At 36.7% G+C, this 22,818-nt stretch overlaps 1 protein-coding gene across 11 annotated transcripts in view; it reads right to left on the bottom strand.

Moving 5' to 3' along the window:
- HERC1 (HECT and RLD domain containing E3 ubiquitin protein ligase family member 1) overlaps positions 1 to 22,818 on the bottom strand; it is a 188,963-nt gene that overhangs the window by 87,321 nt on the left and 78,824 nt on the right. For 8 of the 11 annotated variants that reach the window (XM_088024831.1, XM_088024833.1, XM_088024832.1 and 5 more), the window contains exons 17-25: positions 21,867 to 22,058; positions 18,740 to 18,961; positions 16,644 to 16,817; positions 13,598 to 13,712; positions 13,389 to 13,509; positions 11,001 to 11,172; positions 8,371 to 8,710; positions 7,770 to 7,890; positions 1,783 to 1,834 (exon numbers count right to left, since the gene is read on the bottom strand). In XM_088024831.1, the coding sequence (XP_087880957.1) occupies positions 1,783 to 1,834; positions 7,770 to 7,890; positions 8,371 to 8,710; positions 11,001 to 11,172; positions 13,389 to 13,509; positions 13,598 to 13,712; positions 16,644 to 16,817; positions 18,740 to 18,961; positions 21,867 to 22,058 (1,509 nt within the window). The remainder of the gene's footprint in view (positions 1 to 1,782; positions 1,835 to 7,769; positions 7,891 to 8,370; positions 8,711 to 11,000; positions 11,173 to 13,388; positions 13,510 to 13,597; positions 13,713 to 16,643; positions 16,818 to 18,739; positions 18,962 to 21,866; positions 22,059 to 22,818) is intronic. The other 3 variants (XM_088024837.1, XM_088024839.1, XM_088024836.1) reach the window with 1 other exon arrangement.

Below are 22,818 nucleotides of genomic sequence, written 5' to 3' on the forward strand. Positions count from 1 at the left end.
TATCCACAAATAAAATTTGGATTAATGGCTTAATTCATTTGTATCTACTTAGATCTAAAACTACAGAAACGCCACATCTACTTACAGGATAATAGTTTAAAAAACTGAACAGGTAGTAACTCTAGGACAGTAATTCTGAAGTATTAGAGTAATTCCTCCCAAGTAACTTACACTCAAATTCTAGGTTATGCTTAATTCAAAGATAAAGATACCACTTTCTGTTTTATTCTAAACATTAGTTTGCCACATGCTGTCATGGGTAATATAGACTAAATCTCACATTTATATTTCCATAAACAAGATAAGGATTTGAGAGAAAAGAATAATTTTAGCTAATGGACTATCACATATAAATATAATTAGTATAGTAGGAGGCTCTTACACTATAGACTGGATCCCTTATGCTACTCAGTAAGTTTGGAACCATCTTCTCTCTAGCACCAAATGATACGCATTCATTAATATACCCAGAAATTTTAGCAACAGGGCTCACCTGAGCTAACCAAAAATTTAATTCCTAAGTCAAGTGGTTAAGGAAAATAATTCTCTGGCTAATTATGGCACATGAACTGCCAATTTTCAGAGAATTAGAAAATAATAAAGTACATGCTGCACATTATACTAAACATCATTTAATTTTTTTCATATACAGATACCTTGTAATTTTTTTAGAAACCCAGCAGCTATGTTATAACCCAACAGGTAAGTTACAGTCTCCGAAGACTTTCCGATAAAGAAAGCACCAGTTCTAGTCATTATTCCTAATATTTCAGAAAAATCATTCTCTGTATTCTCATTAAAATTAAAGGACAAAATATTGTCATATTCTATAGAAGTACCAACATTTCTTCTAAGTTATAAGCACAAAAATGAAAAAACTGTATGTGCATTTCTTCTCCTCATTCCTCAGTTTTCCCTCATTTCTTGTTTTTTTTTCCTGTGGGGGGGAACCTAACATCCTGCCAAGGAAGCTGTGAAGAGAAGGGTTTCCTTCTGAAGTACAGAAGACTTAATATCACAGGAAAAAATTTTTCCCACAGGCTAAAAAACTGCCACTAGTGCCAACTCTTCACATCTCACATTTTCACAACCACAGTATAAATGGGTTCAATAAAAGTGCCAGTTAATAGAGAACAATATTTGGAGAGTTTTTAGTTTTCCTTGAATTCAGATTCTCTGAAACTGCTGTCCTTTCCATACATCTGTATATATAACCAAGAGTTAACTATATTATTCACTGAGATAGAGCTTCTAACAAACAAGCTTAACTCTCGATGACACTCTAAAATTGTTCCTCATGGGAAAATTTCTCCCCAGAAATCCTAAGTTCATGCCTTACATGCTTTATCTTATGAGGCAAAGAGTGCAAAAAGAAGTGGAAACTTCCTGAAAATATGCATGGGTACGCAGGAGAGTGAATGGAGGAGAGTTCTCCCTGAAACACCTTTTAAACTATGGCAACTATACCAGTGAACTAAAACATGGCAAATCATGTACATAACCCCCCATAATATAAAGCATTGCTTCTGGAGTTCCACAGGACTTATTACAAAGTTAAAACACATGACAAATGAGAAACAAAACAGATTATTAACTCCTAGACATTTATAGATTTTAAAAGGGTATAGATTTTAAAGAAAATGATCTTCCTTTTAAGTCTTCCAATTAAGATGTTTCTAAATTTGCTTCTGCAATAATGCTTCAACAACAATCATATCTAAATACATCAGAAATGAAAACAGCTACTTCATTTAACCAGATTTTTAATTTTTTAACACTTACCTCTCTTTCTATGAGATGATGCCAAATCCAAATCAACATTTCGTCTTCCACTCTATTGAGTTAAAAATAAGTAATAAAATTTAGTTGTGAAAAGTGCTTTAAGATTAAGATTTAATACAATATTAGAATAAAAATATAATTATAGCAATGTGCTACTTATTCACAAGTCAAGTCAGACTAACAATACAAAGCCTCTAAAAACCCACTGAAAACACCTCTAAGAAAGCCTAGGTACATAATTCTGAGATACTAAAACACAAAGTCAAGGTATACACTAACACTGCAAAGTAGCATAAGTTTTTCTTTGTTATCACCTTTTCGTCTTTGGAATCTTTGTCTTTTATTTTCCAAACACATTATGACCTTATTAATACCCTCTAGATGTCTAAAGCCCCCTGCAGTAAAGTCCCATTTTCAAAAATTATTACTTGTTCTATTCTCACTTTATGTTCTTTTCAAAAGCTCCACTAGTCTTGGCTAAGTGTTAAGAGGAGGAGAATCTGATGAATCCACACTAACAGAAAAATAACATAGTCCTCAACCTTCTAGCAGTATTTTAAAAGATTTTTAAATGTTTTTAAAAGCCTGTTAAAGATAAAAATCTCAAACTGGTGAAACTGTAGACAGCTCAATAAAAACAGTGAAGGCTTTCAGGAAGCCTTCTGTTTCTGCTGGGGAGCGGGTGTAGACAACTATCTGCTCTGCTCATACAGCCAACCAAACATAAACCATAGGTGGCTTATTTTCACGCAGACTTGACATTATAGTCTTAGGAATTTCATTCATACTCTAACATACAATAAAAAAAAAATTGGTGGCAAAGAAGAAAGGTTGCAGAAATGACAAAACAGACTCATTTAGGAAATGCCATTATAGAAAATTTTTACCTGGTTACACACAGACACATGTACCTACATTGTAGAGAAACACATTCTGTCTTACACACACATATACACCAAAAATAAGTATAGTGTCAGGCCATTTGGCACTGGACAAAACACCAAATGTCACAATAGTTCCCAAAGATATCACTGTGTCATGCAATAAACATTTTTATCACACAGTACCTCTATCATGAAGGCTCATGGAAGGAGTTTTATCTCAGGCCTCAGAACCAGAATTATCTGTGTTTCCCTTGAACAACTGGTCTGTATATATCTTTTTAGACACTGAATCATGTGAATCATGCTTTTCCTGTTTGGTGGCTCACCTTCAGCAGGACATCACAGGATATGTGCTGAGGTATACAAATCTTACCCAGGGCTTTATCGCTCAGCTTCTTTCAGCCCTAATTCATTAATCTAATTTATACCTTGATAAATTATTTTTCTACACTAAAACAAATCTTCTGTGAAATAAGGGGGAGAAGGAATAAATTAAGAGACTGTAGTACAAAATGTTGGCAAGTATGACAACTGTCAGTCAGTTAAACTGAGGTTTAATTAACTGTTTGCTGAGGTTTTTCTGTTTACTAAGCCAGAAAAGAAGATTTATGTATCATGTAACACTTTTTATAAAAGAAGGATAAAGATGGGGCGCCTGGGTGGCCCAGTCAGTTAAGCTTCTGACTCTTGGTTTTGGCTCATGATCTCAGGTCATGAGACTGAGCCCTGCACCGGCCTCCACACTGAGTGCAGTCTGCTTGAGATTCTTTCTCCCTCTCCCTCTGCCCCACCCACTCATGCTCACTCACTTTCTTTCTAAAATAAAATAAATAAATCTTTAAAAAACATAAATAAAAGGATAAAGACTTAGCATTAAGCTGGTTAACTTCAGTTATTTTAAGAAACCATTTCATTCATTCACAATTCAGAATAAATGAAATACTACTAGATATCAAGGATATGAATGATAATCCTAAATGACCTCAGACAGAAGGATAATATATTTTAACTGGAAAAACCCAAACTGCCCCCACTGCTTGCTCCTCTTCATCTATACCAGGCTCTCTAAAACTGAAGCCTTAGCCCAGGTTTCCTTTCATCTGCAAAAGAATCTGCTCTGGTTCTAGACTTTCCAACCTCTTACAACACTATCTTTCTAAACATTCCATAACGAAAGATGATCAAGAGCAAACCTTTTCAAAAATGTGTTTATTAATCTTTTAAAAATTGTATGGAAACTAAATGTACAATCTTAGCAATTAAATCTGAAGTTCAAACCACCTCCATTGATCTATTGTTTTGAAAACATAATTTTCACAATGTTTTAAATTGTATTACCAAATTTATGCTCCACAACAACCCAGCTGAGGTCAGTATAGCAGGTAGTTTTATTCCCCATTTCAAAGATAAAGCAGCAAGGGCTCAGAAAAGTTAAATGTCTTGCCCCAGGTGAAGATCAACAGTAAATCATAAGCCTATTGTGACTCAGTCAGACTGCATTGTTTTCTAAAAGTATGTTGCTCTAACTACATCTCTCCTCATTTTTTATCTTTTCATTTCAATGGAAATGAATTATCAATCTTTTACAGTATGCTTGGCATATTATAAAAGATCGGGGCAACACAATAAACCAAGATCTTTTTTTTTTAAAGATTTTATTTATTTATTTGACGAGATGTAGAGAGAGAGAGAGAGCACAGATAGGTAGAGCAGCAGGCAGAGGGAGAGGGAGAAGCAGGCTTCCTGCGGAGCAGGGAGCCTGACGCGGGGCTCGATCCCAGGACCCTGGGATCATGACCTAAGCCAAAGGCAGACGCTTAATGACTGAGCCACCCAGGCACCCCAAACCAAGATCTTCTAAGAGGTCTACTGGAAAGAAATATTAATAATACATAAATAAGTCCGACGTGAGACAACCCATTAGTGGTTCATTAGAGGTACTAACAAACTGCCACAGAAATAACTGGAGACTCACTGTGAGTAACGTTATCTTGGAAAAGCTTTCTGGAAGAGTTGACATTTTGGCCAGTTCTTAAGAGAGAGATAGGACCCCCATCAACAAAGCCCAGGAGAAGAACATTGAAGACAAACAGTGCTTGCGCAAAAGCTCAAGAGGTATGTTTAGGGTCTGGCAGGTAGACTACCATGCCAAAAATGCAGATTACCACAGGGGTAACTGGCTCCAGAGGCAAGTAGGAAATATTTTCCAGAATCTCTGATTTCTGGGTAGGCAGTGCAGAGTCACTGAGTTTTCTGAATAGAAGGTAGCATGACAGCAAAGGTGTTGTTCCTGTATGTATTTTCAAGAGCTCTAACTCTAGGAACAACGTCTAAGGAGAGGAACTGAAAAAAGGTAGGGAGATCAGTTTGAAAACTACCAGTCCAGGCAAAATAACAAAGACCTGAATTAAAGAGTAGAAAAGACAGAACAGGCACGGAAATTTTACCAAAGTAGATCAGGCGGCAATTCAGTCATTAAAAACAAAACAAAACAATACAATTTAGTTACTGCCTACTATGTGCCAGGCACTATAGGTGCTTGCAATACAGCAGTAAATAAAACAGCAAAACTCCTGTCCTCAAGGAGCTTATATTCTAGTGTAGGCTAACAGAAACTGATAAACCAATATAATAAATAAATTATGTTAGGTCCTGTGGGGGAGAAAACAAAAACACAAACAAACCCCACAAGGCAACGTGCACAGGGAATGAATATGTGAAAAGGAGGGCAAACTGCAATTATAAACAGAGGGGTCAGGAGTGGCCTCACCGAAAAAGTAACATCAGAATGAAAAGTTGAAGTGAGGGAATTAGCCAGGCAGACAACAGTATTCTAGTGGGAAGAAACAGCTGGGTAAAGGCCCTATGGGGAAGTTGTGTGGTATGTTCACAAAAAAGCCAAGAGGCCAGTATGGCAGAAGGAGAATCATCAATCATGAAGGACAGGAGAGAAGAGCTCAGAGTGATAGTGGGGCCAGCAAATGTAGTCTTGTAGGCCCTTGTAAGGCTTCTAAGCTAAGAAAAAGTGAAGTCACTGGAAGTTTTGAGAAGAGAAGTGACATGATCTGTGTTATTTTTGACAGGGTAGGGAGACTAGGTAAGGATACTGATCAGATTGGAAAAATAAACAGAGAGACATCTCAGAGACTGTAAGACTGGGAACATGAACTGGGAGAACAGAGATACAAATGATAATAAAGAATAAAAGGAAGAAAACAAATAAAAACATCATGATACAATGAAACCTGCTTAAAGACACTGTTGAGCTTTCCTTAGAGGAGGAATCTTTTATGCTTAGAAGTTTCTTTTAAACAACAGCTTTCTGTTCATGTAGCACGTTATATCTTTCAAAAATATTTTCATATCCATCATCTCAATTCACACAACAGAGAAATTTCAGAGCTAAAAATGGAGCTTATGTACCACTCAGTCCAAAAAACGAGAGTTTCTGTTTGAGCTGTTGTGTGACATGACCACAGTCTCACAGCTCTTCAGAAGTAGAATCAAGGCCAGAAGCCAAGTCTCACACATTGCCATCAATACAACAGGCACTAATAATCTCCTATCACACAATTCTCTGGAACACTAAGGCCCAGAGAAGTCAAGTAACACATATAGTTTATTCACGTACAAGATAGAGGAACAGTCAAACTAAAAATCCAGCTATGAACTCCAAGTCCAAAGCTACTCAAATAGAAGGAATCTCTTAGACAGTTTTCACACTATAATTTACCTGTCCCACTATAGCATACTTTACTTCCTACTTCTTAGGTAAATGACCATCTTGTCTGTAGTCCAGGTCCTGAAACTTTTTGGGTAGGTAACTGAGAGCTACTGAAAAATTTTAAGTAGACGAGATATAAACAGACGTGTGAAATATGTGCACAATACGATGGGCACAAAACAAGAGGTTTGGAGGCTTCTGAACTAGTTCAAGCAGAAGAGAAGGAAAATTTGAAACAGAACAGTGGCAAAAGGGATGGAAAGGACATATTAGAAATATATTAAGGGTAAAATTTTCAAGACTTGACTAATTGAAGTATAGGGAGTGTGGGAGTTTGCAAAGATGAGAAAATAAGGAAAAGAAAAGGATGAATCCTGGGTAGTTAATAATACCACCTACTAAGGGAATAAAAGACAAGAAGATTTGAGAGAAAGATCAATTTATTTTTGGATAGGTTAAGATTGGGGTAACCTCGGGACGCCTGGGTGGCTCAGTTGGTTGGGTGACTGCCTTCGGCTCAGGTCATGATCCTGGAGTCCCGGGATTGAGTCCCGCATCGGGCTCCCTGCTCGGCGGGGAGTCTGCTTCTCCCTCTGACCCTCCCCCGTCTCATGCTCTCTCTCTCTCTCTCAAATAAATAAATAAAATCTTAAAAAAAAAAAAAAAGATTGGGGTAACCTCACTTGTTCAGGTGGAATGTCCATCAAGAAGTCAGATATATGAATTTGGAGTTTAGGAAGAAGTCAGAGCTAAAGACAGAAATCTGAGAGTCATTAACATATAGGTGGTAAATATCTATGCAATATAGTTATCTTATTTATCTTAAAAGTTCTTTTTTACTTTATTTTATAAGATTTTATTTATTTATTTGACACAGAGAGAGAGAGAGATCACAAGTAGGCAGAGCGGCAGGCAGAGGGAGAGGGAGAAGCAGGCTCCCCGCCAAGCAGGGAGCCTGATGTGGGACTGGATCCCAGGACCGCAGGATCATGACCTGAGCTGAAGGCAGATGCTTAACGACTAAGCCACCCAGGTGCCCCTTAAAAGTTCTTTTTTTTTTTTTTTAAAGATTTTATTTATTTATTTGAGAGAGAGAATGAGATAGAGAGACAGCATGAGAGGGGAGAGGGTCAGAGGGAGAAGCAGACTCCCTGCCGAGCAGGGAGCCCGATGCGGGACCCGATCCCGGGACTCCAGGATCATGGCCTGAGCCGAAGGCAGTCGCTTAACCAACTGAGCCACCCAGGCGCCCTAAAAGTTCTTTTTTAAAAAGCTCTTATATGTCTAAGACAAACATATATTACTTACTGTCACCAAAGTCTTATGTATCTATACCCTGAAAACAAAAATCCCTCTTTACTGAATCTAGGTATACCTACCAGTGCGTAACCCTCTTCATCTGATTCAGGCTGAGACAAATCAGATTCACTCCTTGATTTGATCAGTCTGTAATTTGGACTCGCGTGGACTAGCCGGCTCTCTGCAGTAAGACTTTCACTCCTGTCTCACGTGCACAAAGAAAAGTTTTTCAATTTGGGATTGTTAGTGAACATAAAATTGAATGAAATTAGCAGCATAGAGATAATACACACATACAGTGAGGAGTAATTATATCTGTCAATGGGAAATCCTGACTCTTGTGTAAGCACAAAGCCCTTTATAATTACACCAAAATAATTTGCATACCACTACAGTACAGAGATGCTGCAAATAACTTCATATGTTTGTCAACTGCTGTTGTTTGTATGTATGAAAAATTGTGCCTCGTTTAATCAGAAATGTATGTTCCAGGCTGAATCAGTGTCACTCTTTACATTACTTTAATACATTAATACATTATTTCACCCTACTCAACTTGTATTTCCTCCTCCGCGTCTGTATTAATTTCAGAAGATCACCACATCTTTGAGAATAAAGTATTTCAATGCATAAAGTAACAAAGGGGGTCAAGTAATATTTTAAGTTTCTAGTCAGTCCCACCTGGTCATAAGTCCACCCCCTTCAGAGGCACTTGTTGAAGGCTGCTGCAACTGTCCTTCTTCCTTTCGCTTCTGAAGCTCATCAATCACAGGACTTACTCCTAATATTAACAGGGCACACCGATGGATCACAGAGTTGCAGGCAGCAGTGTATACATCCTGACCCTCAGGAAGGTCTGTGCTGACCCTTCGCTCTTGCTGAGACTGAGGAGGTGGATCATCAGCTCGAGCCCCAGACCCTGCCCCACTGTTCATTCTATCTCGATCTCGGCTACGAGCTACTTCACGGGCTGAGAGGAAACACTGAAAGATTTCTGTAACATGCAACACAAAAACAAGGTCTTAACACATGGGGAGAGAAGAGCAAAGAAAATAACAATAAAAATAGTCATAAAGTTTGGATCAAAAACTTATTGAAAGAGGGAAAAATTATTTTTTAGACATTAAATACCGATAGTTACTAAGTTAAAATTATATTAAATACATGTAAAATATTAAACTTCACCAAAAATTACAATAGGAAATACCTATGCCTTTACAGAATTTAGATTTGATTTATTCTATTTCTACTCTTATTAATGAGTTAGATCAGTGCTTTCCAAAGTGTGGCCCCAGACCAGAAACATCAACATTATCTGGGTACTTGTTAGAAAAGCAAATTACTGGGCTCATCCCAGACTTTCTGAATCAGAAACTATAGGCATGGGGCCAGCAACCTGTGTTTTAACAGATCTTCTACGTGATTTTGAGGTCCACTAAAGTTTCAAAACTACAGGGTTAGATAAAAATAACTGCGTTAGTTCTGAGATGTTCGTAACCTTGGTATGGCAAATGTCAGGTTACAAAAGAAACATAAAATTTAAGTTGCATTAGTTATGAAAAGCCCCCTTTCCCCTTCTAAAGTCTATATAATTCCTGACATCTACACTTTGCTGTATCTCAAACACAAAAAGTACAACCACTAAAGTTCTTTGCTGAAACTGAACATGGTTATAATACACAGCCAAGATTGCCTCCAGAGTCAAGTGGCATCACCAAGAATGTCTATCTGATACCAGCCCTTCCCGATTCACAAGTGTAAAGTCACTGAGTTTAATAAGGTTCTGATGCAGTGGTAGATACTTCACAATAGGAAAGGAATTTTTTGCTCAAATTTTGAGTGAAAACAGTATTCTTATTGGGAATCCAAGCAGAAAAGTTGGTAAAATACTAGATTCATCTCTTAATACCGAAGTACAAACTTTAAAAATGGATTTTTATATGTATATTTTATAGAATTATTATAGCAATGTTTTCATATGCTCTTTAAAGTCTCTTATTTTCTGCAAAAATCACAGCAACAAACTCAAGAGTACAAAGCTGGAAATCAGTTAAAGTAATTAAGAGAATGGTCACTGGAATTTTGGGCATATCTCACTCTAATTCCAGCTGCTACTAACGGTGGCCCTAGGCACATAATTTTGCCTCCTTAAACCTCAGTTTGCCCACACAAAAGGGTAAGGACTAGTGTGCATCTCATTAGACTGTTGTGAGGATTATCAGCTAATCTATGAGAAGGATTTCACCCAGTGCCCAGCAGGTAATACAGGTGCTCAGAAACCATAGCTAGTTTAAAAATTACTACTCCCTGGACAACTATTACACTTTCTTTTACTATAACTGAGGGTTATATTTTGTTACTGTGTTTTCCCCTTTGGACTTTGCTTTCCAGAATTTTAAACTAAGTTTTAAGTTTAACTGCAAAAGTTCCTTCAGCCTAGGTTTTTAAAATATAATTATTCTCCCTCCCCATCTCCAATCCCCTTTTTCCTCTTTTTTTTGTTTTTTAATGGTTTTTGGTTTGGGGGCCACTTCCAAATCATTTTTAGAAGTATGCAGAACACAAATAAACTGATAACAAAATAAGTATCAAATTGATATATACAGACAATCCTAATACAAATGCACAGCTAGCCATAATATTTTAGTCTACAAAGTGAATAAACATTTTAACTTGAAATAGCCAAATCACTCAAAAGATACTAACAAGTGTTTAAAAACATTGATATTTCCTTTTAAACATCTAAATGATTACCTTTAAAAATTATCTGTTGCCTTGGAATATACAAGTATTAAAAGTGTTATTCACCCAGCCAATGGTATTCTCATGTATATTCTTGCTCTCTACTGACCATGGCTGTAGTCAATGGGTAAAATTTATAATTTTAAGTGTAACATGTGAAAAATAACTAGGCTCTCCTAATAAGTGCAGAAAGGGCTCTCTTCCTCACCACACAGAGGTTGGCCAGGCCTATGGACAAACTGGTACCCTCGAAAACAAACTCTGAATGACAATATCCAATCACTCATGGGCATCATGTCATACATAAGACTCAGTGGAACAGTTACTATTTCTAAAAGCCTGCTTTCAGAGTTTTTCAGCCCCAAACATGCAATCCAATAGCTTCAAAATGGAATTAGCACAGTTTTAAGAGCTGAAACATTAGCTAATGTAAATTGAGATCACTAGTAGAATATTAGATCCTTTTAGAAAACCCGTAGAGAAATTTTTGCCTTTCTCTTCTCCAGTCAGTTCCCCTGACACGAAGAATGCCACAATGTGTATCTGTGAAGTAAGAAGGGTGTACTCACTGCCGGCTGTCATCACTTCATGTTCCCGTTCTTCTTCTTCATCCTCTGGCTCAGGATGCCCCTCCTCCCGGTCTCGCTCAGCCTGTTCTTCCATTTCAGCTTCTTCATCAATGGTCCGGGTAAATGAATGCTCCTGAGGATCAACATCTGCAGAGTCTTGGTTTTCCGAGACCTTAAAGAAACAGTCAAAGCTACACTGAATATTTTTTTCAAAAACTCGGAAAATTTTATTAAAACCTTGCCTTCTTTATCATGGAAAATACTGTTAATATCAATAACACATGAATTTTACTACAAAAACCCAAAAGATACACTGGATAAGTCTGAAAAGGTTAGAAAGAATGTATGTACACAAAATATGTATAGAGACACCTATATGCCCTCCTATCCTCAGTATTTGATTAGAATGTCATGTTATAAGTTGATTCAAATTTATATTGCTATTCAGCTTTAAACTACAGAGCTGCAACTTAAAATGAGTTGATTGTAAAACCAAGCATAAAAGGTAATTTAAGAACATGAATTTTTATACCATCCAGTCTCCCTCAGGCTGTATATGTTATTATTACTCTGTATAAACGTTTAACAATTCTAATTTAAAACAGTATTTTTTTTTTACTTTTTTTTTTTTGGTGAGAACATTTAAGCTCTCTCTCTTAGCAAATTTCAGTTATACAAACAGTATTGTTTTTCATTTTTTTAATTTAAAAATTTTTTCTTTACTTTGCTTTCCCCTGAAAAATAAAAAATTAGAAATTAGTATTATTTCCCACAGTGGTTAAGCTACCTAGCAGTCATCTAGAGGACAGAGTCCTTGCAACAGATATTAAGAGCCTCACAAATACCATAATAGTATATATCATCTCCCCCACAAATTTTAGTATAAAGTACAAGTGAAAATTTTTATTTAATGCATAATAAAAGTTATTTTGTCATTGGGATGCCTCGGCGGCTCAGTCAGCTAAGCGTCTGCCTTCAGCTCAGGTCATGATCCCAGGGTCCTGGGATTGAGTCCCACATCGGGCTCCTTGCTCAGCGGGAAGCCTGTTTCTCCCTCTGCCTGCCGCTCTCTCTCTGACAAATAAATAAATAAAATTAAAAAAAAAAAGTTATTTTGTGACTGACAGCCAGTAAATAACTTAAGAATTTCATACAGATGGGGATACTGAGCAGTCAGTCAGACTCATACAATGTGTAAGTCACTTATCCCCATAATATGAAGTTTCAAATCTGGGCCACAACAAAATGGTAAATTAATACATTTCATGGACTTTCAAGATCACTAACAAATAGATCCACAAATACTAAATCAGTGCATGCCAAAAGAATACTATGATACAAATGCAGAGATAGACTTTGGTTTTTAAAATCTAAGATCTCAATAACAGTACAAAGCATCTAACGTATAAAGTTTTAAAGTAAGCATTTCTGAAGGTGATGTATAATCCAGGCTTGTAATTAAAGGATCATATTATCAGGATTACCAAGCACTTTAGAAATCACCTATTTTTGTTGCAAGAAAAACTTCTGGAGCATTCCTTTTTTTCTTTTTCTAGAGAGAGAGAGAGCATGCGCGAGAGCGCAAGCAGGGTGAGGGGCGGGAGGGGGAGGAGGGAGAGAGAATCCCAAGCAGGCTCCATGCCCTGTGTGAAGCCCTATGCTGGGCTCAATCTCATGACCCTGAGATCAAGACCTGAGCTGATACCAAGAATCGGACTTAACTGACTGAACCACTCAAGCATCCCACTTCTGGAGCAGTCTTAAGAAAAAGTTTTAATCTTAACCACCAGTGGTAGACAACTCTAATTATGAGAAGGTTCTCTTCCTTATATTCAGCTAACAGTGATTCTCCATTCAGTTGTGACCCTTAGGTGCTACCTATGCCCTCTGGAACAAGAAACACACAGTTATTTCCTCTGCTACAGGGAAGCTTTATTTTTAAGGCAGCTATCAAGTGACTCCCTTTTTCAATTCCCTAGGCTAAACATTTTTGACACTTCCAGTTCTTATATAATGTGACTTTCAGACCTTTCAGCAATCCAAGGTAGCTTTTGTTAATGTCCCAAACAGGATAATTCAAATATGGTCTAATCAGCATAAAATAAAGGAATAATATTTCATATGCTTTGCACAATGCAATTTGTTATTACTTATACAGCCTATGAATATACAAATTTTCTTAGCAGCCATATCACTTGATAAATGTGGGTTAAATAAATACCAAATCCTTTACTCGTCCAATTTTTTAACTATATAAAGAAGTACGTACTCAATATTTATTGAACATCTGCAATAATCAAAGCACATTTTTTTCCCTCACATAAACCAATATGGAGCTATCTCTCACAGCTTGCAGAAAAACAGAAATTAACTGATTTCCAACTTTACCCATCTGTCTCGTGATGATGACCTGGTCTGAATAAGTTCAAGGTTCTTGCAAGCAAGTAAACGACTTCGAACTTTGTACACACAACGGTACACTTCTGATAAGCTTTTACCAGGTTGATATCTAAATAAAGAACCAAAATAGAAAAGTTACCTAATTTCCAACATCATGAGAGCAAATGTTTGTCTGAGGATAGTTTTAAGTTACTTGCCGGCTTTCTCCACATGCTTGGCTAAGTAAATTTGTGTGTTTCAGAAGTGCTGCAAGAACAAATCTAGACACAGTGTCCAAGAGTGACTCATTACTTAAAGTTGCACTGTCCCAATCTGAAAACAAAAATGATGCATTGACGTTTAAAAGGGCTCAGAAAACCGTTCAGAGTAATTTTATTTTTAGTAATCCAACATCTGAATGGTATCATTTTCCTAAGCATTATTTAACAAATGCACCTACTAGATACCAGATATTGTTCCTTGTGCTAGGGATACATCAGTTAACAAAACTAAGTCCCTGATCTCACAGAGTATATTTTCTAGCTGGGGGAGAGGGGCACTAATAAATACAAAAATTAATACAACAGGAAAGTACTATAGAGAAAAATAAAGCAGTGTGGGATTACTATTTTATATAGGCTGGTTTGCGAAGGTCTTGGATAAGGTACAAGTGAGCAGAGATGTAGATGAAGTTAGGGAAGGTGCCATACAGAAACAGTGTCCCCTCAGAAAAAACTAGTGTAGAGGCTCTGAGGCAGGTTAAAGGAGGCCACTGTGGCTGGAACAAAGCGTGCATGCACAAGTGGTAGGAGACATTAGAAAGTTGGCTGGAAACCAGATCATATAGGGCCTTGCAGGCCACTGCAAGTCCTTTAGATTTTACTCTGAGGGAAATGGGAAGCACCATTAGAAGGCTTTGAACAGAGATACAATATGATCTGACTCATGTTTTAAAAGGCAGACTCTGATTGCTGAGTGGTGAACTAGACAGGAACAGCAGTACTGTAGTAATTCAGATGAGAAATGATGGTGGCTCAGAACACAGCATTAACAGCGGAGGTAGTGAGAAATGGTCAGATTCCAAATGCGTTTGAAAGGTAGAGCTGACAGGATTTGTTGACTGATCAGATGTGCGAATACGAGAGAAGTCAAAGTTGACTAGAAATGTACTTAAAATGTGGTTGGCATTTACTCAGACAGGAAGAACACTTTTGGAAAACAAGGAGCTGAAATCAGGAGTATGGTTTTGAGTACTGTCTTTTAAGCATCCTCGTGGAGATACTGAGCAAACCAGTCAAGAGAGGACATATCTGGTATTTGAAGCCATGAATTAGATATTGTGAATACCATTAATAAAATGAAATGCATGGGGTAAGAAATGAAACATTTGGACACACATGAGTACATGTAATAGAAAGCCAAAATCACAGCATTAGATGATGAGCACTAGGCAGCTGTTTTAATTCCATGCTGGCATACTAGTACTGTATTTTAAAACTGCAGTACATTCGGTAGATTCCAAATGGGGGTGGGAGGTTTATTGTCTGCTAAACTCTTGTTAATTTGACAGATTTACCTTGCTACTTAAAAATAAAACCAAACAAACAAAAAACACCCATGGAAAATACCAAGCCCCAAGTTAAGTTTATTTGTTCTTAATACCTTCTTAAAACTCCTATCTCAAGAGATAAAATTTTACATCTTGGTTTTCCAGTCATTTTTGTATGCTTAGGGAAAAAAACTAAATTCAGACCTACCTATTTTACAGGCAAAACAAAACAAAACAAAAACCCTGACAATGTAAACATGCCTGATTTTAAGAAAATTTTATAGGCCACAGAGAATCTTAAAATGATAGACTATATTACATAAAAATTTTTCCACATTAGGTTCATGAGAAATCACCTGTTCCAAGGGAATGCTTGCTATTCTGACAGCTATGACCTAACATCAAACATGACCCATTTCAAGGAAGCTAATACTCAATTTAAAATGTAAACTAACGTAAGACCCCCTGCTGTGTTTCCACATTAGTAGATTATACTCCTATACAATTTTTAAAGTAATGGGTTCTTTCCTTCATTAAAGTTATGGTCATATCATATCAAGCACTACAGAATGTTTCCACTATTCAGGTATAGTCTAAGCTGCAGTATATAAGCAATTCAGGAAATGGAGCCATAAAATGAGTTTTTAATTCATTTTATGTTTATATCTAGCTTTTTAAGGTTCTAACTGCAATTAAAAAGATGATATAAAAGAAAACCTAACTGCACATTCCAAGAAAATGAATGCAAGTATGAGAGAATATCAGAGAATACAACTTAGAAAGTACATTTTTTTTCTCCTCCATTACCATACTTTTCTACTTCTGCTTGAAGTCAACACAATATAGAATGCATGAACAATATATGAATTGTAAACTGGGCGAAATTAAACTTTCAAAGGTATCACATCTCAATGTTATTTTAAAGATCTGAACAATATGCACCTCATTTCATTTTTATTACACAAAATAAAAGACAATAAAAGGTAAAAATGTATCTACTTTTACCATTTTTATCACAGGAGGAAGACAATTCAAAGAAATAGGTGGAAACTAAAAATATGACAAGAAAAAATACCATGGAGAAAGACAACTTACATATACCAGATTCTGAACAATCAAGGTCACTGTTAAAAATAAAAACATGGGAACTAAAAAGAAATCAGGTGATCTTTTGAAAACCTGTAAAGTTTATTTTATTAATCAATTAATATCGGAAACTGAAATACCACTACATACTTGCATAGCACTTTAGTACTGTACTTCATAGTTCATCTTATTTCAAATTGATAGCCTCACCAGCACTCTGTAAGAAGCAAGTGTTTCACAGAGAAGGAAAATGACCAGGCCTAGAGCTTAGAGTTCTACATATACATCCCTTTAGTTCTTACCCCAGGACTTGCAAAGGGAAGAGATTCATTAAACAAACTCTTAAACTAGACTCATGCTGCAGGGACTCTTTCAGTAAAATGTTGGCCTCTGGATTTGTCTTTTATATAAATCTCGCACAGTAGGTTTGCTTCAAGTGGGATATATACTTAGAGTGTTTTACACAAAGAGGAAAAAGAAATTTGTTTAATGTGATTTGTAAAATACTTTTTTCTATAAAAAAAGGAATAGAGTGATCCCTGTTACTTTCGATTTACATATATTACATATATATTAGTCAATATTATAAGCCATCTCCGTATTTACCAACTTTGTCCTCTTCATCTTACCTTTACTAACAGCATAATCCTGCATGTTGATCCAAAGGCTTCTCGCAGGCTCTTTTGAACAACCCAATGCCAAGTCTACATACACAGCAATTTCAGGCCGCAGTTTGTAATCAAAAGGCTTCTGTTCTTCGTTGCCTGAAAGAGCTACTTCTAACAGGCAACTCATACATTTATCTAAAAATAATTATTCAAGTACCAATTTTAAGCCTGAACAATTTTGGTGCTACAAATAAAATCTTAATCACTTTTATTTAATCCATATTTAATAATACATTTCAAACCATTTTAAGTAGATGTACAAAGGTAAAGTCCTTTAACATTTCTCAATGAGAAGTAATATCACCACCCCTTTTAATCTCCTCCAGAAGGATGTGTGACCAAACATAACCCCCAGGGAGGAGTTCTGGCATTCTGGTAGGCAGGCACCAGGGAAGCTACATGTCCTATGCGTGTAGCACAGGTCTGGAGAACTCTTTTGTTCAAAATGGAATGATGTCCTCACTGAGAAACACGGGACCACTGGGAAAGAGACTAGACAAGAACTTTTTCTTTTTTCTAGACTTAAGGGAAAATAATCAGTTAAGTATGACTCAAGAGAGAGCAAAGATACCATGAACAGTTTCTCTACTGATATTTACATTTGTTCAAGTGATTCCTAACTTTTTAATGGGACATTGTGGCATTCAGAATTCATTTTCCATTACAAAAAAAATATAGCTAAATGATAGGTTTGGGGATTAATACCAAAAGTCAATTTAACCTATAATATAACTGAATTATCTTGTATTTACAATTTTACAAAGGACAATACCCTTTTCCTAATACATGCAAGTATTTAAACATAAAATGTAATATTTTAATAGCTTCATGATTTTATAATTTTAAAAACTGAAACATAACATTTAAAACTGAAATTTATTCATACTAAAGACCAGTTAATTCACTAAAGTAAATATAATAGAAATATGAGGAAGGTAGAGATAAAGATACTTTTGCCCTCAAGAGGACATTTGCAACTATCACAGAACTAAACACTGACAGCACTGGAACCATGTTTATAATGTTAAACATTCCCTGAAAAACCATTTTACTTTCCTTGATACAACTGTATCTTAAGTACCAGTGTAGCACTCAACAACCATGGCCAGAATCACTGTCTGGTTCATAAATGAAATGATGAATATATACTCTCTATTTGGAAAAGGAGGAAAATCTTCAGTAGCTCTTCTCACTCCCACTCCCCAACCCTCCAAACCCAAAGCAGAATATGCAATTTTTGTCTTGGTTTCAATTTTTCTTCTCCCTCTTGATTGAGATTCTCTTAGATTAAGATTTCTCTTGGACTTTCCCTCTTAGGCACTCTCTCAGTCTCTTTCACCCATCAGAGGAACAATGAATTTTAAGTCAGTAAGACCACATAGGCTATCTAATCAGCTCCTTATTTTATGGATCAAAATTACAGGTCCAGAGAGATTAAAGGGCCAGTCCTAAAACAACCAGATCACCTGTTCAGGAACTGGAGAAATCTTCATGTTCAGACAGTCTGAGAGACAGCCTACCAGCAAAGAAGATAAATGGGAGATGAGGCAGGAAAGAGAAACCCCAAAGGCACCATAAATGGGGAGGAAAAAATGTGGAAACGTACAAGGTAACACCAGCATGAAAGTAGGATAGGCTGGGAGGAGAAGAGATTGCCACTCACATCTGGGAGGTGTTTAAAAACTGAACACTGGCAAGTCCTGGTAACCTTACAGAGCTTTACATTCTATGAAGCACTTTCATAACTTCCAAGCCCCAGAAAACAAGGAATCAAGCATATTCCCACTTTTATAAGTTAAATGACTTGCCAAAAATGAGTGATAAATGACAGGGTGGGACGAGACCTACATTGCCCTAATTTGGAGGCTCTTTTCACTACACAGTGCTGCAGGATTTAACTTCTAAGGGCTCCAAGTCACAATCTCAGATCCCCCACCCAGCTAATGTTTCACTTGTTTGCTATCAGTTCTCTATTCAGCAAACCCAGAATAAGAGAAATCTCCAAAGAAGTTACAAACATAAGGATGTATTTTAAACACTGTAGAGAAGCACATTACCTAACTGAGGGGTGTCCATTTCTACACCATCACTAAAAAGCGGTGTTTTCATCCAATATGCAGTGTCCTGTTCCTCTGGAGACACAGGGGAGCCCAGAAGCATACCACCAAGACACCGCCCAATAAGGAGAGCAATTGTTCTTTCCAGATCCACAAGCCACACCCAGGACTGGGCTGGCTGAGGTAACGGCATGCCAGCAGGATCAATCAGTTCTGGCCCTCCTAAAGACAAAATCATTAGTAATTGTGTCTTATCTGGTACTCAAGAGTCTCAATCTTTCTCATTTCTATTGCATTGCAATAAGACAATGAAGCAAACTAATTTTACATTGAAAACATAAATTATAACACTAACCGCATATATTCTCTTTACTAGGCTAACTTAAAATATATTCAAATGAGTTTGCCATCAAATAAATTTCCCCTGTGGAGTTACTAATTTTAAGACAAACATTAAAACAGTATCTATAACAGAAATGTCCCAAGGGATTCTAGTCCTACTTTTCATTATCCAGATCAAATTTCACCATAACAGTGAGTACTTGAGGCAGCTCACCCCTCCAAAATCAATACAAGAATTGATCTAGTAAAATGACACTTATTATTGTTTAATGTTTTTAAGGCCCAAATTCAGAACTGTCTTGTACTAAAATCCAGATCCATGATTTCTTATTATTCATTCTTCACTTAAAAAAGAAAAACTATTGGGGTGCCTGGGTGGCTCAGTCATTGAGCGTCTGCCTTCGGCTCAGGTCATGATCCCAGGGTCCTGGGGCCGAGCCCCGCATCGGGCTCCATGCTCAGCGGGAAGCCTGCTTCTCCCTCTCTCACTCCCACTGCTTGTGTTCCCTCTCTCACTGTGTCTCTCTCTGTCAAATAAATAAATAAAATCTTTAAAAAAAAAAAAAAAACTATACTTAGCCATAAAGATAGGAACGATGTCAATCAAATCATTTAAGAAAAACAAAGAAGATCAACAAATCCAAAAACTAGTATTTAAAAAGACTGATAAAATGGACAAACTTCTTTTTTTGTTTTTTTGGGTTTTTTTTAAGATTTTATTTATTTATTTGACAGAGAGATAGAAAGAGAGCACAAGTAGGCAGAGTGGCAGGTAGAGGGAGAGGGAGAAGCAGGCTCTCCGCCGAGCAGGGAGCCAGATGCGGGACTCGATGCCGGGACCCCAGGACCATGACCTGAGCCGAAGGCAGCTGCTTAACCGACTGAGCCACCCAGACACCCCTAAAATGGACAAACTTCTAATAAAAGATGGCATAAATTCAAATATTAGGAATAAAAAAGAGGATGTAACCACAGTTACACTAGGAATTTTTTTTTTTTTAGATTTATTTATTTATTTATTTGACAGAGAGACAGCAAGAGAGGGAACACAAGCAGGGAGAGTGGAAGAGGGAGAAACAGGCCTCCTGCCCAGCAGTGAGCCCGATGCGGGGCTCAATTCCAGGACCCTGGGATCATGACCTAAGCCGAACGCAGACGCTTAACCAACTGAGCCACCCAGAAGCCCCTACACTAGGGATTTTTAAAAAACCGTTGAATACTATGAACAATTTTATGCCAATAAATTTGAGGGTCCTGGAATCAAGCCCCACATTAGGCTCCCCACTCAGCGGGAAGCCTGCCTCTCCCTCTCCATTGGCCTATCCCCCAGCTCATGCTCTCTCTCATGCTCTAGCTCTCTCTCAAAAAAACAAATAAAATCTTTAAAAAAAAATTTGAAAAACAACAAAATGACATTTTCTGGAAAAATATCAACTTCCGAAATGGATTTGAGAAGAAATAAAAAGCTAGAAAAGAAAAATAACTACTAAGGAAAGAAAATTAATAGCCAGAGTCTATCTAAATGCCAGGGCCAGGTGGTTTTATAGATGAAGTCTTCTAAACCTTCAAAAAAAGATATCCTCTATCTTACACAAATCATTTCAGAGCAAAGGGAAAAAAGGGAAGACTCCAAACTGATGCTACGAGATTAGGATAACTGTGGTAGTAAAAATGACAAAAGATGCAAAAATCCAAAATAAGATGATATCTAACTTACCTAACACAAAAAGAGTAAATCTTAACAAGTTCTGAGATGCTTTAGAAAAAGAAGAGTCAGCCTGGAATGGCTCCATATAAAACCTAATTAACATCCTGCTACAGTTGTAACCTTGACACCTGACTTCATCTAAATCCAGTTGTCAAAGAACCATATAATGTTAAAGACAGGTCCTCATTGTCATCTTGTCCAATTCCAATCCTTCCAGAAGAAACCAAGGCTTAAGAAATTATAAGCAACCTGCCCTAGGTAATACAGCCACGTCACTAGCTTTATGCCTTAGTCCAGGATTCTTTCTAATAAAACATGTGGCCTCATTTGAAAGGTTTTTAAGACTTGGTAATCAAACTCCTTTAATAGCCTTATGACAGACTTCAAGGGAAAAACACAATGTTTTCTAGACATAGTACTCAAAACTATATCCAACTGAGTATCAAAATCACCATTTTATAAATTAAGACTGAATTCAAGTGTCATACCTAAAATCAGAATGCTATTTCCTATAAAGTTCCTTAAAAAAACAAAACAAAACAAAACAAAAAACCCATACACATAAAGAGAGACTCCCAATTTCCATCTTCCACGTTCAGTTATCTATACATCCAACCAAAATACTAAATATTTTACTGTCAAAAAGAGATTTAAAACTAAAGATCCTTTCATTTAAGAAATACAACTTTTTAATCAAATCAATCCATTGATTGTAAAATGTGTCACTATGCTGCTGACTGAACTTTGAAAGAATGCTTTCCTATTATCCAATGTAAGATGTATCCTAATTTCAATGATGTCAAAATTTGGAGAAAAAAAAAGTGTCTCAGAATCAACGAAATATACTATTCAAACCTAATGACCATATAAAGACCCTCTTTATGACACTGTTACATATGAGCAACTTCTTGAGTTTTCTCATCTCAGTCGCCCTTTAGGCTACAAATTCTTAGACTATAACAACCTTACCTTTTGATTATGTGAAACACCCAAGTATCAGATATGACCCACCTGATGCACACAAGAGGAACAACTTTTCCCAAAAGCCTTATTTGTTGTTTTACTACCTTTACTCACCATGAAGAGGCCACTGTAACTCTTGGTCTTCTAAAAGAGCGGCAGCAGGCAGGAGTCTATTAAGGCAATCAAGAGGTGGCAACAAGTCGAGGAGGTAACTCAACAGAGGCCGTGCCACTGACACGGGGAGTAACAGTAGAGAGTTAACAATCTGGCAAAGCATACTGCCTGCAGCTGAGACGTATATCACATCTATGAAGGGTAAGAAATTCAACATGGATCAATTGTTTCAAACTTAAAAAAGAAAAAAACCTAAAAAATACTATTTTAGTCTAGAACTAGAGTATACTAATTCGATAACTCTTTGTTGAACATGTACCTGGTAGCTGATGTGGTATTAGTATTTACTCACTTTCAGAAAGTACCACCAACAGACACTTTGCGGGAAAGCATATAGATCCCTGTGCCAACAAATTCAAAGGATTACAGCTGCTTCCCTTAAAATACATTATGAATTTCTCATTCACAAATTTATCCTCATTTTTAGATTTACTCAAGAAATATTTATTGGGTACAACATACCAGGCACTGTTCTAGGTGAAAGGGAGACAGCCACGAACAAAGAGCTAAAAACTCCTACCCTCATGATCTTTACATACTATATTTTTTAAACCAAATTTAATTTTTAAAAAAAAAATTAAGATCACTTCAAAGCATCTTTTTATCTATACTGGCTTTAAATTAATTTTATTTCCCTATTTCATTGTATTGGGGGTGGGAAGGACCATCAGAGATTAGCTCCATTTGAAGAGATTAAATTTTAAATACCTGTGGAAAGACAAAATGGAGGTGTCTAGTAAGCAATGGTTTTAGTTTCTCAGTTTCTTTCTTTCTTTATTCAGTTGGGGAACTTCAGAGATAAGGTGGTTTCAGAGAGACATACTGAATTTTAGTTGCCTTTGAGACAACCAAGACAAGACACCCAATAGGTAACTAGAAAAGGCTTTGGTGT

Source organism: Eumetopias jubatus, unplaced genomic scaffold, assembly GCF_037043125.1.
Source record: "Eumetopias jubatus isolate StellerSeaLion01/CBP00866 unplaced genomic scaffold, mEumJub1_p1.0 scaffold_7, whole genome shotgun sequence".
In the NCBI taxonomy this organism is placed as follows: Eukaryota; Metazoa; Chordata; class Mammalia; order Carnivora; family Otariidae; genus Eumetopias; species Eumetopias jubatus.